The sequence below is a fragment of the Podarcis raffonei genome, chromosome 4, assembly GCF_027172205.1.
Source record: "Podarcis raffonei isolate rPodRaf1 chromosome 4, rPodRaf1.pri, whole genome shotgun sequence".
In the NCBI taxonomy this organism is placed as follows: Eukaryota; Metazoa; Chordata; class Lepidosauria; order Squamata; family Lacertidae; genus Podarcis; species Podarcis raffonei.
The window spans coordinates 99,332,251-99,349,171 of record NC_070605.1 but is presented as its reverse complement, the minus strand read 5'-3'; the positions used below and the strand labels follow the sequence as shown (position 1 = coordinate 99,349,171).

At 43.4% G+C, this 16,921-nt stretch overlaps 2 protein-coding genes across 4 annotated transcripts in view; one reads left to right on the top strand and one right to left on the bottom strand.

Moving 5' to 3' along the window:
* Positions 1 to 1,759, bottom strand: part of DIS3 (DIS3 homolog, exosome endoribonuclease and 3'-5' exoribonuclease) — a 28,390-nt gene extending 26,631 nt beyond the window's left edge. Inside the window, exon 1 of the mRNA XM_053384673.1 lies at positions 1,442 to 1,759. Coding sequence (XP_053240648.1) covers positions 1,442 to 1,687 — 246 coding nt within the window. The 5' untranslated portion in view covers positions 1,688 to 1,759. The remainder of the gene's footprint in view (positions 1 to 1,441) is intronic.
* A 243-nt stretch (positions 1,760 to 2,002) lies between these two features.
* PIBF1 (progesterone immunomodulatory binding factor 1) overlaps positions 2,003 to 16,921 on the top strand; it is an 81,240-nt gene continuing 66,321 nt past the window's right edge. The window contains exons 1-10 of one of the 3 annotated variants that reach the window (XM_053384675.1): positions 2,008 to 2,414; positions 3,151 to 3,196; positions 3,677 to 3,972; positions 4,228 to 4,328; positions 4,973 to 5,171; positions 6,662 to 6,781; positions 10,843 to 10,976; positions 11,495 to 11,603; positions 13,230 to 13,411; positions 15,136 to 15,261. In XM_053384675.1, the coding sequence (XP_053240650.1) occupies positions 3,721 to 3,972; positions 4,228 to 4,328; positions 4,973 to 5,171; positions 6,662 to 6,781; positions 10,843 to 10,976; positions 11,495 to 11,603; positions 13,230 to 13,411; positions 15,136 to 15,261 (1,223 nt within the window). In that variant the 5' untranslated portion in view covers positions 2,008 to 2,414; positions 3,151 to 3,196; positions 3,677 to 3,720. Of the gene's footprint in view, positions 2,415 to 3,150; positions 3,197 to 3,676; positions 3,973 to 4,227; positions 4,329 to 4,972; positions 5,172 to 6,661; positions 6,782 to 10,842; positions 10,977 to 11,494; positions 11,604 to 13,229; positions 13,412 to 15,135; positions 15,262 to 16,921 lie in introns of all 3 variants that reach the window. The other 2 variants (XM_053384676.1, XM_053384674.1) reach the window with 2 other exon arrangements.

Below are 16,921 nucleotides of genomic sequence, written 5' to 3'. Positions count from 1 at the left end.
CTGGTCCCTTAGTTTCAAATCTTAAAGTTGACAGCTATGCTCCATGTGCTGGAGACGTCAGGCACCATCCTGGCACTTCCACTCAGTTGCAAGGGGGCCAAGAGTCAGGATGCAGAATGCAGCTGGCGATTTTTCGAACGCTGACCAGGAGCCACCACCACTTTCCCGTGGGGTGAGGCTGAGCACGGTGCTCACGGTGTCCCCTCCCCTTAAGCTTCCACCACCCGTGGCAACTGCCTTATCCCGCCTCACATGTTCAGCCGGCTCTGCCAAGGCAGCACATCCCGCCCTTGGTGAGATCCCCGCCCCCAGCTGTTGGTGTACTACAACTCCCATCACCCCTGACCCCAGCCAGCAAGGGACGATGGTGTGGCAGTGCCCCAAAGGGCCACAATAAATGTGATAATGTGTACCCCTGTAAATCCTTGAGTGTGCTTCTAATAGAGAAGTTATGGTAGCCTTTTACTTTATGAAACTGATGGTTTTGAAAGTCCCCCCCACCCTGCCATTGGGAAAGAAATACAGCTAAGATATTAATCACAAAGATACAGCTCAAAACTAGAACATAAGTTGCTACGTAGTGCAAATGGCTACACCATTTGGTGAATTTCAATGTACACATCTTGTACATTGACAATAAAGGTATCATTAGTAGTAGTAATACAGGTTCCCAACATGCATACTAAAAAAATGTAACAGAACACGGTGGGAATCAGAACTTATTCTGCAGAAATTGTCAGTGCTTATTGTGCTTGTGTATTAAACATGAAATGGGGTAATGATGCATATGGTTGGTGAAGACTGAAATGCTTTGTTTGAAATTTTTTCAATACCACTGCCTGGAAGGATCCGACTGTAACCTATTGCTTTGCAATAAGGTCAGTAGTTCGAATCCCCGCGACGGGGTGAGCTCCTGTTGCTCAGTCCCTGCTCCTGCCAACCTAGCAGTTCGAAAGCACATCAAAGTGCAAGTAGATAAATAGGTACCACTCTGGCGGGAAGGTAAACGGCGTTTCCCTGCGCTGTTCTGGTTCGCCAGAAGCGGCTTAATCCTGCTGGCCACATGACCCGGAAGCTGTACGCCGGCTCCCTCCGCCAGTAAAGCGAGATGAGAGCTGCAACCCCAGAGTCGGCCACGACTGGACCTAATGGTCAGGGGTCCCTTTACCTTTTTATTAAGCATGAAACGAGGTGATGATGCATATGGTTGGTGAAAATTGAAATGCTCTGTTTGAAATTTTGCAAATACCACTGCCTGGACCACGGGGCAGGAAGGATCCGACTGTAACTTATTGCTTTGCAAGAAACAGCGCTGGACCCCAACGCCTCATGTTCCTGAGTTTTATTGGCTTAACTCAGGCGACAAGCTATTTTCTGGCTTACAACACTGGGAGTTGTAGTCCGGCAACAGCTGGGGACCCGCGCCTGAGAAGCCCATTACCTGGTGCAGCAGCACGTTGGTGTCGAGCAGCAGGTAGTGCGGCTCCGGGCAGAGGCTGCTGGCGGCCCCGCAGGGCTGAGCTTCCAGGGGCCGCTGGTCGCCGGCCTCCTCCGCTCCTCCTCCTCCGCCGCAGAGCGCGCAGGCGGCCGCCCCGCACGAGATGTCGTCGCGCAGGTAGTGCTCGCGCACCACCTTCAGGACGGCGCCGGCCCGCGTGCGCTTGAGGAACGTGCGCGAGGTCAGCATCTCGTCCCGCCGAGGGAATCGTGAGGGAACCGCCGGCCTCGGCGCTGCGCCCACAATGCACCGCGCAGCCCTCGCATCCGGCGACGCGCGAACGCACTTCCGCCCAGCAGCGGCCGCCGTCGGCCACCGTCGCGAGCGAAGAAGCCGCTCTAGGCAAATCCTCTCTCTAGGTCGCCGCCGCTCTTACGGGCCTAGTTTTTTTCCCCGGGGGCGGGGTTAGAAGTGCCGCGCGCGTTCGCCACGGGGAGGGGCGACGCTGCGCTTACCCCAATCCGGTTTTAAAAAATAAAATAATATAAAAATTGAATGGGCTGGTTCTGTGATATCAGGCGCATGAAAATATAAGCGACATCCCTTCTATGGCGGCTTTAAGCTCCGCCCACACCGTCCCGTCTCTTGACTTTTCTATCTCTACGTTACAACCGCCACTCCCGTCATGCCTCGCGAAACGGCGGGAGAAAGGAGCGTCGGGTGCCGAGGAGCGTCGCTCCCGTTACCATGGCAGCAGGGCCGCCTCCCCCGGCGGCGCGAGTTCCCCGCCAGAGGAGCGCATGCGCGGTCCGTCGGCTGACGGGGTGTGTGTGTTGTGAGTGAGCCGCGCAGGCGAAGTTCTCCCCCTGGTCCCCCTTCTCTGTATCTGTTTGCTGCGCAGCTGAGACAAGGGCATGTGGAGGCTGCCTGGCTCTTGTCAGCAGCCGAGCTCTTTAGGGACCCACAACCCTGCAAGGTAGGCCAGTACCGTTTGGAGCATTTCCCAGTTTCTTTGGGGGGGGAGGGGGGCATAGGGCCTTGAAACCAGCCATTTGCCAAAACCCCTCTGGCAGAAAGAGAAGGCGGCTACGAATATGCTCCTTTCTCAACCTGTGGGTCCCCAGATCTTGTTGGACTACAACTCCCATCACCCCTAGCTAGCCAGACCAGAGGTCAGGGATGATGGGAGTTGTAGTCCAACAACAACAATGGCGCTGTGGGTTAAACCACAGAGCCTAGGACTTGCTGATCAGAAGGTCGGCAGTTCGAATCCCCGCAACGGGGTGAGCTCCTGTTGCTCAGTCCCTGCTCCTGCCAACCTAGCAGTTCGAAAGCACATCAAAGTGCAAGTAGATAAATAGGTACCACTCTGGCGGGAAGATAAACGACGTTTCCGTGCGCTGCTCTGGTTCACCAGAAGCGGCTTAGTCATGCTGGCCACATGACCCGGAAGCTGTATGCCGGCCAATAAAGTGAATTGAGCGCCGCAACCCCAGAGTCGGTCACGACTGGACCCAATGGTCGGGGGTCCCTTTACCTTTGCCTTTAGTCCAACAACATCTAGGGACCCACAGGTTGAGAACCGCTGCAAGCAGCTGCTTACTAAGGAACTGCTGAGGAACATGGGTAAAAATAAAAATGGGAGGAGAACCTGCATTTATTTTATTTATGGTATTTTTTTGTTTATTTTGTATATATCCCTTCATCTGAAGATGTCAGGGCGGTTCAGGATCAGAGCACCTGTCTGTTAACCAGAAGGTTGGTGGTTCGAGTTGTGGGAACGATTCCTGCATTGCAGAGGGTTGGGCTAGATGATTCTGGGGGATCCCGTCCATCTCTATGATTCTGTTATTCTTACTGGGTGTTCTGAATGTGTTGACTTCTTTTGAATGCCCCAGCCTGTTTTATATTGCATATCTGCAACACTGTTCCTGTGGTCTTTCGATTGTTGTTGTTGGCAAACCGGTGAATATTTGAGTTGGGCATTGTGGATAGCTGTATGGTGGTTTGTCATGCAACGTACTGGTGTTGCTAAAAACATGAGAACTGTTGGCTTAATGTTTTATTTCTGACAAGATAGGTTTATGAATAATAGCTGATATGTGCCAGCATGGGGTTCTTGGTCTTGTATAGAATTTATACGCTTGATATGTTTCAGATGTAGCACAGGATAGGATGAATTCTTCTGTAAAAATCCTCCTACTTACCACCATTTGCTTCTATTTTTTGTTCCCCAAGTTACTTGAACTGCAAGTAGAAAGTCTTCAGGCACTGTCGGGAGAATGTCACGGAAAAGCTCCAGAGAATCCAAAAAAGTTAATGTTTCCAGCTCCTTGGAATTGGAAGATATAAGCTTGGAGACTACAGTACCCACTGATGACATTTCTTCCTCAGAAGATCGGGAAGGTCCTGTCAAAATTACTAGACAGCTGATTGAGAGGAAGGAACTGCTTCATAATGTGCAGTTGCTGAAAATAGAACTTTCCCAGAAGAACTTGATGTTAGACAACTTGAAGGTGGAATACCTGACTAAAGTATGATCTAGTTCTTACATGTTTTAGGGTTGCAAATTATTGGGAGATATAATAATATGTTCTTGGTTTAAATAGGCTGAGTTTTGGGACATACTGTACTAAAAAACTGAGGGTGGGTTTTTTGGGGGGGAAGGTGGGGTAGATAAATATTCTTCATAATATGTATTGTTGGAAAGATACTACCCTCATTTTTATATAATTCTGGGCCTCAATTAAATTCTCGTTTCTTTTCTGCTGCCTGATTATCTGTTTTAGATTGAAGAACTGGAAGAAAAACTTAATGATGCTCTCCATGAGAAACAGCTGCTATCTTTACGACTAGATAACCAGTTGGCCTTACAGCAAGAAGATGCTCGGTATGAGAAGGAAGAATTCGGAATCAGTGTATTCTAAATACAGAAGTGGGGCCTAAATCATAATTGACGGTTAAATATTTCTGCAAATTTTGTGTTACGCTTTGCATTTGTGTTTCAGATCTTTGAGCGCAGACATAATGCCAAACCATGGTTGATTTTTGTAAATAAATGGCTAGTTCTTCAGGTCTGTGTGCTCCCACCTGCTCCTCCTGCATGCAGAGATTTTCTCCTCCACATTCCTCGGTTTGAAGAAGATCAGAATTTTGTTCAGCTCATAACATGGATTTGTGCTTGCCCTGAAAATGAGGCTTGGAAGCAATGGTGAAACTCTTAATTTCCAATCTTAGTTTCAGAGTGAGCACAATCCACAGTTTACTGGTTTGAGCAAACTATGGTTTGCTTTAAACCTGGGAAAGATGGAGGAAATTGCTGTCTGTTTGGAGACAAGGCAGCTTCTGAGTCAATTTTCATGCATGTAACCCTAAACTCTAGTTTGGCATTTCTGAACTACCCCTTTATTCAACAGTTCTTACATAGATTCAGTGTACAGTCTCTGAAACACTGAATTCAAAGGAAATGAAACGTGTTTCTAGGATAAATTTATTTGGGTAAATCACAAATAATTTATTGACGTGTTTTCTTAGAAAACATCAAGAACTAATGAAACAGGAAATGGAAACCATCTTGCTGCGCCAGAAGCAGCTAGAAAAGAATAACCATCAGTTGAGAGAGCGGTCTGGAGATATTCGCCGCAGCTTGCGTGACCTTGAATTGACTGATGAGTGCTACACCAAACTCAAATCTCTTCCAGAAGATGAACTTTCAATTCCTGAATATGTATCTGTAAGTACTTGTGCCCCATCAGAAGTATAAATCTATCACTGCTAGAGATAATGGAGATGGAGATAACTGTTAGGACAAGAAAAGGAATAAATGATGCAAACTTCTATGCATGTTGTGGGTGGGAGGAATGAACTTCAAGGATCACTGTATAAATGTCAGCAGGTTCTGGAAAAATGTGATGATGGATGGAATGTGAAGTTGAATGTTTCCATTTTTTAAAAAAACACCTAGGGCAGAATCCGGTGTTGTGCAAATGCACTTCTGTTCCTGCAAAACAACTCCACTTTCCTCTTGTCCTCTTACACGCCCCGTCCCCCCCGGAAGCCTCCCAAGAGGAAGGTGAAGTCCTCTTGGCGTGAGTGAAAGTTCATGGGCAGCATTGGATACAACCTGCAATTTCTTAGCATCTGCTCGTCTGGCATTGACATGGTTTTCACTACTTAATAATGTCTTTCACTGGTATTCATAATATGGCAGTCTACAGCCTTTTTCAGCTTGAGGGCAGCCTTCCAGAAGAGACTTGTTTGTGGTGGGCAGTGCCAGAGGCAAAAGTATGGTAGGCTAGCTTTACACACACACACACACACACACACACACACACACACACACACACATTCACACTCTATTTAGGCATCAAGAGCCATTTTCAGGGTTCAGAGATGCTCTCAGCCAGGAAAAAAACATTTGGGGGGTGATCTGGGGCCACTGAAAGGTGTGATCTGCGGAGAGGGAGTGTAATTTACGGTTTCAAGAGCCAGACAGCGAGGACCGGAAGGCCACATTTGACCCCTTGACCTAAGGTTCCCCATCTCTTGTCCAAATAAAACATTCTGTATTTTTGCTTAATTTACAAGGTAGCATCCAGATCTGCGTTGTTGATCTTGTGTCCCTTCTTTTCAGTAAGCACAGCAGTAAATAGACACAGCGTATAATATATTTTCACACCCAAGATCTCATGATGAAACATGGGAGCTGAAATATTGCCTCTGAACTTTGGGCCACCAAATTAATTATCGCCTCATGATAGACACCTATTATCAGTAGGTAGATGTAAGAAGCGCCTGAAATTCATTCTAACTTTTGTCATTTTGTCTCTAGATAGTCCTGTAGATGTTTGATAAAATATCGTATGGAATTCTAAGAGTATATGTTTTAAGTTAATCTAGGAGTCCTTGGTTTAAGAAAATGTTTTTAGGATCTCAATTCTGAGTCCTTGATAAGAATAGAATAGAAATGCTTTATTGTGCATTTTTATACTTAATAAAAGCATTTAGAAGTTTGAAGGTGAATTTACCAGCGTTAATTGTGTGGTTGTATAGTGCTTAGTGTATTTTAAATGTGTACTTTATTTTATTCATGTAGATTAAAAAAATTGTTTGCCAAAAAGTTCACAATTGAAATGAAGTCAAGGTGAAGAAGGAAGTGGGTATAAAATATTAATTCTTTTACACTGAAGAGTAATAATTATGTTTATGCTTCATGCATTTCAGATTATATTTTACGAAGCAGTACATCCTTTAAAAAAGGAGCTAAATGAACTACAGGTAAAGAAGGATGCAGCATCTGAAGAACTGAATGATTACAAATCTCAGTTGAAACACTTGATGGAGGTTTGTATGCCATTTGTTTAAAAAAACAAACCTATTTTGTTCTGAAGCAGAAATAGTGACATGTTCAGTGGGATTTACTGCCAGCTAAGACTGCAGTCTTAACCCTGCTTACCTGGGAGTTAGCCCCATTGAATTCAGTAGGATTTACTTGTGAGTGAACGTGGCTAGGGTTGTACTTTTGTGTGTATAAGACTGGAGGCTTAATCTCCTGGGCTTGTCTTGCAGTATAAACCTGGCTCTGTTGGTCTGTTTATCCCAGTGGGTGTTACAGGTTTAAAATGCCTGATGCAGCTCTTTTCAGGGAGAGTTTCCCAGGTATTAGAGCAAAGGTGAGTGTTTAGTAGAATGGCTGCTCTCTCTTTCATGAATCTAATGATATCTTTATAATGCATTAAGGTATCTTTCTGGAAAACATTTACTAAAAAAGAAATATTGACCAAGCAATAAGATGCCATTTGGGCTAGTTTTTCAAAATGCAGGTTGTGAACTTTAAAGTTATACGTAATTCTTCATCAAGTTAGATGCTCATGGAAAATTAAAAATAGATATTTCTTTACCAGTACATGGTAGTATGCTGTGTTTAGTTTCAAGATGGAGAAAATGAGTTGTTTGTTAAAGCAAGCTCAACGGTCAAGTTTCAGGTCACATAAAGCCCTTTTGCACTAAGATGGGATCAGAAATGGTTTCATGAGGATTACAACAGGCTGAAACTCCCTAGATTTCAACATTGTCTCAACAACTGTTTCTAAGTGTTGGGTGACAATGGCTGTACTTTATTCTACTTAAAGTGTAATAAGCACTTTCGTGAGCCAATGAATACATTGTACAAACACACAGAATGACAAATGACAACATGAAATTCCAGAGCAACTCATAACTTGCTGCAGACTTCTGATCTGTGTCTAAGAGGAATCTTCAATAAATAAAATGTCTTGAGAGACAGATGCAGAAATTATTAAATGTGAACATTTCCTATTTCTTACCACTTGGTGTCAGTATCAACTCAGCAGTAAACAATCCCTGGAGATTAAAGAAATTGATACCTGAGAATGCTAATCAGAGAAAGTAGAGAGTAGTGAGCATTTGAGTGTTTGGGTTTCTCTGGCAAGAGAATACAAATGAAATCAATCAGCTTTCACAGTGATGAGAATTAGGACCAATTCCCAAAGTATTCTTTGCTCTAGCCAAGCACGCCCTCCTAAAATATATTTTCTTAGATTATGTATCTGTTAAAAGAATGTACTAAACCAGGTTGATCTTTTCAATGTTTTTTCTTCTTTGGGGCTCATCCATGACCTGAAAGAAGAAACCTGAATATTGAAAATAAGACAGTTTTAAGTCTGGCTCTCTGGTAACTAGAAAAAAAGGATTCTAGAAGTATTTGAGGAGAAAGTTTATTTTATCCTGTATTTTAATAGGAAGATAGGTATAGCTGATCCCCAGAAGAAAAGTGATACCCAAAATACATTGGGGCTATTATGCTTCATTCTTTATTTTCTTGGGGTTATTAAACCTCTAAGTAAGGCCTTAGAGCATCTTCTTATGAAGAAAGGCTGAGTTGGGAACACAGTAGGTTTGTAAAAGTGTAAATGGCTCAAGAGAAGAGGAGGGATTTCTCTCTAATTCTCATCTAAGTTGAATTGCAGGGGGTTCAGTTCCAATAAATGTATTACTGGTACATACAGATACACACGTAGCATTACTTCAGAATAGACGCTCTTGTCTATTATCTCATTATCCTTAAAGGAACTCCTGTGAAACTATCAGAAAAACTGTAAGGGTCTTTCAAGTATTGCAAGCCTGTCACATTTGTTCAAACTTGTTGTGACTAGCCAGTTTTGCAGCAGTTAGATTTGGAGAACCTTGCCTTATAAGGGAAATGAAAAAGAAGTATAAAACAACTAGTTTTTCAGGGCTTAATAAATCCACCTGCTTTAGTAGTGATTCATCTACCTCGACAGGTGGAAAATTGTATACTTAGCTATAAGCATAAATAGCGTGTTGTGACACCAGTGGATTTTTTTTTAATGCTGGTTGCAGACTTTTTAAGTTCAATACTGTCACACGCACTTGCCCCAAATCACTAAAATTTAGTCCTCTGCACTTGGCCTGTGAGACCATTTCAACCAAGCCACACCCACCTGCCCTACAGCTGACATCATTTATGACATCAGATGCAGGGCATAGTAAAGACTTGTCTCAGGTAAAAGAGGTGTGTGCCTGAAAAATGCTCCACAAGGGGTTCCAAAAGACCTGGCGGTCAACCAATAGTTGGTCTTGCAGAGTGCTCTGAAAGGCGCTTTTGAGACTGTGCTCCACATGGTTAGATTTCAAACTGTCCCACGGGAAGTGGGAAGAGATAAAAGATTTCGCTATTAGCTACTACTGGTCCAATTCAATTCCCCATCATTACCCAGAACAAGGTAAAAGAATGCATAGGATAGCTGAACTGATGGTGATGATGGGGTGCAAGGAAAACAGTACATCGAAGTCTGGAGCACCTAGTGGATTTATGCTATGTACAGAGCCAACTTTTTGATATAGATGGAGAAATTATTTTAAACCACCTTGTTGGTAGCATGGGGAGTCGTTGACATTGTGAAGATGATAGAGATATGTCTCTAAAAATTCAAGAAAAAGCAAAATACTTTAAACAACTTTAGACGTTGCTAAACCGTATTCATAAGATCCAATTAATTTAAAAATGGAAAGGATGATACAAAAACAACATAAATAAATTGATGGGAGCTTGTTTTACAAACCCCTGTAGCAAGTGTACAGGATCACTGTACATCCTTCCAAAGAAAGTGTTTATTGTGCAGTGAAAAACTCGAGTGGTAATGTTTAGCAGAAATAACATACAACTGGATTTAGTGAAAGAATGGGAAACTCATATTGATCTCTATAATGGAATGTGCCAGGCAAAAACTTACCATTTTACTGAGGCATTTAGCCTTTAGGTTGAAATATTTTAAAGTATTTGTGGTCTCTTTTGGTAAGGCAGGATCTGCTACACCTGTCTTTTAATGGTATAGCTATTTTTTAAGGTATGTGTTGATTGTGTTCATGGTAATGTGCTTTAGCATTTCCACTTGCCTCATTAGGATAGTAATAGATTTGTCTGCATTGGTAGACGGGCGGGGTATAAAGAATAAATTATCAGTAGTAGTAGTAGTAGTACGAACACTCTGTGCCTGCCGTAGCTATAGAGATCTAGAAACTCTGTTAGCAGTAATGCTAATGGAGATATCTTTATGGATGTTATATCTGATGCAAACTTGGTGTGGCTAGTTGTCTCCTTATTTAGACTTTCAGAAAGGACTTCTGTCTTAGTGAGAAGGTATTAGATACAGAGAAACACTGGCAGAAGGGTGTTGGTAAAAGATGATTTCCTGCCTCCTCCCAAAGCCACAAGAACCAATAGAATGGGGCGGCTGTAGCATAGAAAGGAAATAAAAGTTGCACCCACAGAAGGTGCCTCCATCTGATTCCTGCCCCCCATTCTTTCCACCCATTCTCCCCATCCTGCTCAGCCCCCTGTGCCACAACATATCTCATTCAGCAGGTTTGGGGGGCTGAGGGAGGAAAGCAGGAAAGTCAATTTCCACTTGTTTTTCTGCTGCCTTATCTCAAGATTGAATCCAATGTAATACACTCCCGTCTTTGTAATTAACAAAATGTCTTTCTAACCTACGTCTGAAGAACCAGGACTTTTTTGCAGCCAAGAACTGAGTTCCAGCACATCTTTTGTGCGTTCCAGCAAAGCTCAAGAACTTTGGTTCCGGCACCTCTTTTTGTAGAAAAAAAGGCCCTGCGAAGAACCATGTATCAACTTCTGGAACCAAGTGTGGCTGTGTGTTCATGTTCCTTGCACAGCCTTTCCCCAACATGCCCTATGGCAACCCCCTTTTTAAACTGACAGAGTTTGTAAGACAATTGATCAAAGGGGGGAATTAAAAATGCCAAGGGCTGTGGCCGAACACTTTTGTGTGCGTGGTATATTTCTCTGAATCCCAGCCTCTATTTTCACATTAAATAGTGGTGTGGTGTTTGTTTTGCAGAACTATGAAGCAGAGCGAAGAAATCGGTCAGAACTAGAAGTCAGATGTCAGCGTTTAACACTTGAACTAGCTGATACAAAGCAAATGATTCATCAAGGAGATTATAGACAAGAGAATTACGATAAAGTAAAAGGGTAAGTGTGTCTTTAGTAAAGAAAATTATAGAAGGAGCTCTCATATTGCCTTGGATCGAAGGTAATTGGTTATATCCAATGTTGCTGTGAATAAGGAGAATGTTCCAATAAGTATCTTGTCTTGTACTGGGGCTACTTTGAGCTAGCAAAGAAGGGTGAATGCTTGGAGACCACCAAACATGTTTGGAACTATAAAACATGAGAGTGAGTGTATCAACCAGGGAGCTTTGCAGGGCTTTTGCAGATTGTTGCTGCGTTACACAAGCATGGGAAAGTGATGACACTGCATTTTGCAATGTGAAACGATATGAAAGCGCAAGGAAAATGAGATTCTTGAAATCAGCAGGGTCCAAATTAATGTACACAAGACTTACTGTAACTTAATTTGGGCTCCACTGATGAAAGAATATCTGAAGGACTGTTGGTGTTAGATTTGCACAGGAAGCATAGATTACAGAAGCAGTCAAGGGTTTGAGGGGGACATTATTTTACAGTACTCTCATTTTTCCCCCCAACAGTGAGCGTGATGCATTTGAACATGATCTTTCAGAGCTTCGAAGAAAATATGAAATATTGGAAGTATCACACAAAGCACTAACCAAAGAAAGAAATGATTTATCAAAAGAGGTGAGATCTTCATATCTAATTTGACCTTTATCCGAAACATTTATTCAAAATGTACAAAGGCCCAAATTAGAATTTTCTCCCCCCCCCTTTTTACACTTATATTTGAGGTATACCTGGAGTAGTTTATTGCAGGCATCCCCAAACTCGGCCCTCCAGATTTTTGGGACTACAACTCCCATCATCCCTCACTAACAGGACCAGTGGTCTGGGGTGATGGGAATTGTAGTCGCAAACATCTGGAGGGCCGAGTTTGGGGGTGCTTGTTTTACAGAGTTTGGATCTTGATGGTACAACAAACTGCTTGTCAATCCAGTTCATGAGCTAGGCATCCCTTCTTTGCCAATCTCTTTCCAAATATTAACTGCCTGAAACTCCACCGGCCATCCTTTGGCACGTAGCTTTCTTTGATTCTGTCTTTTAGGAGTATCATCTGTATTTAAACAGTGTTATCATTGTTCATGATTTAGATACCTCCTTCTTTTGTCACCTCTTTGCAGTCACACTTAATAGGTTCTGTGCCTACCCAGAACCACATTTGGGAAACTCGGAGAGTGGAAGGATGTGTATCCTTCTTCTGGTATTTCTTGAATAACTGAGATTCACCAAATAGTGCTGTTTCTATAGAATGGATAAGGGAGATGCAAAGGAATCTATTTGAATCCCATCATTTCACTGCTGAAATCTATATATCAAGGGGGGGAAGCACGTGGGCGAGGGGAAGAACAAAGAGACACTCAACTGTAAAACATAATAAAATTTATAAATTTTGAATATAATTTTATATAGGCAAATTATTTGTATATAATTTTGTGTATAAATGATACACTTTTTTTTTAAGACTTGGAATGGGTTATACAGTGTACCTTGGTTTAAGAACAGCTTATTTTATGAACAACTTGGATTAAGAACGCTTCAAACCCGGAAGTAGGTGTTTTGGTTTGTGAATTTTGCCTTGGAAGCAGAACATGTTCCTCTTCCTGGTGAGTGTGTTCCCTTTGTAAATTGAGTCCCCTGCTGCTATGGGAAAGCACGCCTTGGTTTAAGAACACTTTGGTTTAAGAACGGACTTCCAGAATGGATTAAGTTCGTAAACCAAGGTACCACTGTATATATAAATTACATTGTTCTGCCTGCAGGGATAAACAGTATGCTGCCACAGCAAATATACCTAAAGAGCAAGGAATGAGTACAAATGCAAATCTAGGTTGTTCACTTAAGAGAAGTGTGTCATCCATTGCAATGAGGAGATTCAGAATTGCATCTTGTTTTCTTAAACCACCTTGGAAGCTCTGTTAAATATAAATATTCACAGTGGTACTCAGCTAAGTCATACAGAGTTGAGCAATTGAAATCAGGGGGTGGTAGTCAACTAAGTTTTACTCAGAATAGACCCATTAAATTTAATGGAATAATTTAGCTGTGCTCATTCATTTCAGAGAGTCGACTCTGAGTAAACCTTTGTTGAATACTACTCAGTGACCTTGCATCCAACAGCTTCAGTGGATCCACCCTGAGTGTGACTAACATCTATAAATCTTTTAAATAAAATAAGAAAAAACTAACCTGGGAGGTGGGGGTTGTACTACAGACTGCCTGGTTTTAATCATAGCTATTTTGTATTTAAAGGTTGCAGCTTTACAGCAGTCTGTTACCTTACTGCAAAAAGATAAGGATTACCTCAACCGTCAAAACATGGAGCTTAATGTTCGCTGTGCTCATGAAGAAGATCGTCTTGAAAGGCTTCAGGTTCAGCTAGAAGATGCTAAGAAGGCCAGAGAAGAAATTTACGAGAAATATGTCACATCCAGGTACATAGTTCTGTTAATTCATTCAACAAATGATTCATTGCAGTAGGCTATTGTTGGGTTGGACAAAATTATTTACAGTGAACATAATGTTTTTGGTCAGTTGATCAGATTTCCCCAGAAACAATCAGTTGAAATCAAATTATGTTGTAGCGTTCTCAGGTTTTAGTTTCTACATACAGAAAAATCTTAAAGCAGCTGTGAGACCTTTATAAAACTTAAAACAATAATTTTCCATTATCGCTAGAGGATTTACAGTCAGAAATTAAGCCTGTTACCGTATTTTTCGCCCTATAGGAGGCACTTTTTCCCCCTCCAAAAATGAAGGGGAAATCTGGGTGCGTCCTATGGGGCGAATGCAGGCTTTCGCTGAAGCTTGGAGAGCAAGAGGGGTCGGTGCGCACTCCAGGCTTCAGGAAGACATCCGCAGCCTAGGCAACCCTGCGGGAGTTCCCGCAGGGATGTCTAGGCTGCGGATAGCAGCCTGCTTCCCGGAGCGTCGGGCGCCCCGAAAGCAGAGCGCCCGGCGCTTTGGGAACACATCCGCAGCCTAGGCAGGGCTCCCCACAGTGCGGATAGCAGCCTGTCGCCCGGCGTGCGGGGCACCCTGAAGCAGAGCGCCCCGCGCGCCGGACAGACATCCGCAGTGTGGGGAGCCCTGCAGGGGTTCCCCGCAGGGCTCCCCACGCTGCGGGTAGCAGCCTGCTGAAGCAGAGTGCCCCGCGCGCAGGACAGACATCCGCAGTGTGGGGAGCCCTGCAGGAGTTCCCCGCAGGGCTCCCCACGCTGCGGATAGCAGCCTGCCGCCCGGCGCGCAGGGCTCCCTGAAGCAGAGCGCCCCTCGCACCGGACAGACATCCGCAGCGTGGGGAGCCCTGCAGGAGTTCCCCACAGCACAGGCCTCCCCACGCTGCGGATAGCAGCCCTGAAGCAGAGCGCCCCTCGCGCCGAGCAGATATTGGCCAGCCCCACAAGCTCGGAGGACAGCAGGGAGGCGCAGCGCCGCCATCCCGCTGTTCCTCGACCTGGTTCGGTTTCTCCGACCTGCTTTTGGGGGGGAAATAAAGGGAAAATTTTTTCCTTTATTTCCCCCCCAAAAAACTAGGTGCGTCCTATGGGGCGGAGCATCCTATGGGACGAAAAATACGGTAATATTTTCCTCAGGTTGCACTATATTACAGACTACAGTGGTACCTCTGGATGCGAACAGGATCCGTTCCGGAGCCCCGTTCGCATCCTGAAGCGAACGCAACGTGCTCCTGTGGACTTATTTGCAATGCTATAGCGTCACCAACATCAATACAAAATAACTTAGAAATGAAAGGGAATATTTGTGAATTCTGAACGAGTATTGATTCAGTTGGTAACAACATATATGCAGGAATCTGCTACTGCTTAAGGGATGGCAACTCTTATCATTTTAGCTAGTAGCTGAGCTCAGGCTCAGGTTGGCAATAGGCCAAAAGGAAGACCTATATAACAGAGAGCAGTTCTTTTTATCTAGGAGTAAAAAAGCAATGATTCTTCTCAGTTGGTAAGATCCAACATCACATTTTCTTCAGAGGGTCCCCCCAACCCAACCTTGGAAGCAGAATGGGAAGTCCTTGTTGCCCAAGCAGAATGCCACTGTTTGATAAATCTTACTGGGTGATAAGCAACTCAAAAGGGATAATACAAAGAAAGCTGCAGATATTTTTTTAACTTGCTTTGCTTTTTTTTTAATAAAGAGACCATTACAAAACAGAATATGAAAACAAACTGCATAATGAATTGGAACAAATAAGGCAGAAGACATCTCAAGAAATACAACAGCTTCGAACAGCTACAAAGGAAATGTATGAACGTGAAAACAGGTGGGTAACTACTTTTAGAAATATTGGAACATAAAAACAAATAAGGAAGGAAAATACCTTGCATTTGGTGCTTGATAATTCTGAAACGCATTTTAGATCCTCATTTTTACTCATCACTATGGCTTCTCGAAGCTACCAACATGAGCTTGACCAAACTGCGGGAGGCAGTGGAAGACAGGAGTGCCTGGCATGCTCTGGTCCATGGGTCACGAAGAGTCGGACATGACTAAACGACTAAACAACAACAACATGGCTTCTCTCTGTGCCAGCATTGGTCTAGAATGCACTCGGAAGAGGCTATGTTGTGGATTTGTCTCCCGTGACCCTTGTTTCTGATGACGAGGCACACTGCAACAGTTCCCACACCAAAATATTTTTAGTTGGAATGGCAAAAGCAACCTTCTGTTTCATTCAGATGTAAGATAGACCATGCTGTGTCATTAATGAGCCACAATGAGCCTTCAGCTCATTTTTAGAAGTCTTACTTTCTGTCACTCCTTGTTACCTTCAAAATCCTTTTTCTAAAATCCCTCTTTTTGACAGTGGTGGCAGAGCTAATGGAAGTTTAGTTCAGAACACGATGCTGCCTCTGTGAGAGAATATGATCAAACTCTTCTATATAATAATCAGGTTCTTATGTGTGTTGCATCGTTACTGAAATATGAACATACAAATTATGACAGGTAGTAATGCAAAGAGAATGCAACAGGTTTGTGCAATCAACTGCATTTGCATGGAATGAAGTTTTAGGTTTTAAATAGCCTTATGTTGACTTGTGAAAGCTAAAGAACTGATACGTAGTATTTAGTCCTCATTTCCCTTCTCCTTCTCTACCACCAGTCAGGTAAATTATACCAACTACTTATTGCATCATTGGGGTTAACAGAAAGCTTTGCTTCCCATGTACAGACTTGTATTGTGTTACATAAAACAGCTTTAAGGTCTGTTTGTTTATGGAGGTTTGACAGATGTAAAAATGTTTGCATGCAAAATAGCTAAAAATATTGGTCTGGAACCAGTTGGCAAAAATTTTGTTCTTCATCTTGACTGCCAATTCCTGAATGTCTTTATGATATAAAAGAACATTTGTGAATAAGAATCTTAAAAACAATGCTTTATTTTTATCCCTGTTGGGACAAGAAGGGTGTGGTAAGCCAGTGAATCATTATATTTCTGTTCTTAAACTCGCACACGTTTTCTGTTGTTTAATGTAGCTATGTGCTTTGAAAATTTGTATCGGGTTATGAAACTCAAAGCCGGTTCTGCTTGTAGGCCTCTGAAGTGACTATCAAAGCTGTCACACTATAGTTGTTCAGCTCTTACACACCATTCCTAAACCTGCTAACTGGGAAACAAATGTGATTGAAAACTGAGTTACATTTACCGTATTTTTCGCTCTATAGGACGCACTTTTTCCCCTCCAAAAATGAAGGGGAAATGTGTGTGCGTCCTATGGAGCGAATGCAGGCTTCGGGCAGCTATCTGCAAGCCTTCGGAGCGCAGCAGGAGTTCCCGCCGGGCTCAGAAGGCTTGCAGATAGCAGCCTGAAGCCTGGAGAGCGCAGCGCCAACTCCCAACTTCAGGCAGCTATCCGCAAGCCTTCGGAGCCCGGCGGAAGTTACCGCCAGGCTCAGAAGGCTTGCGGATAGCAGCAAGCTCC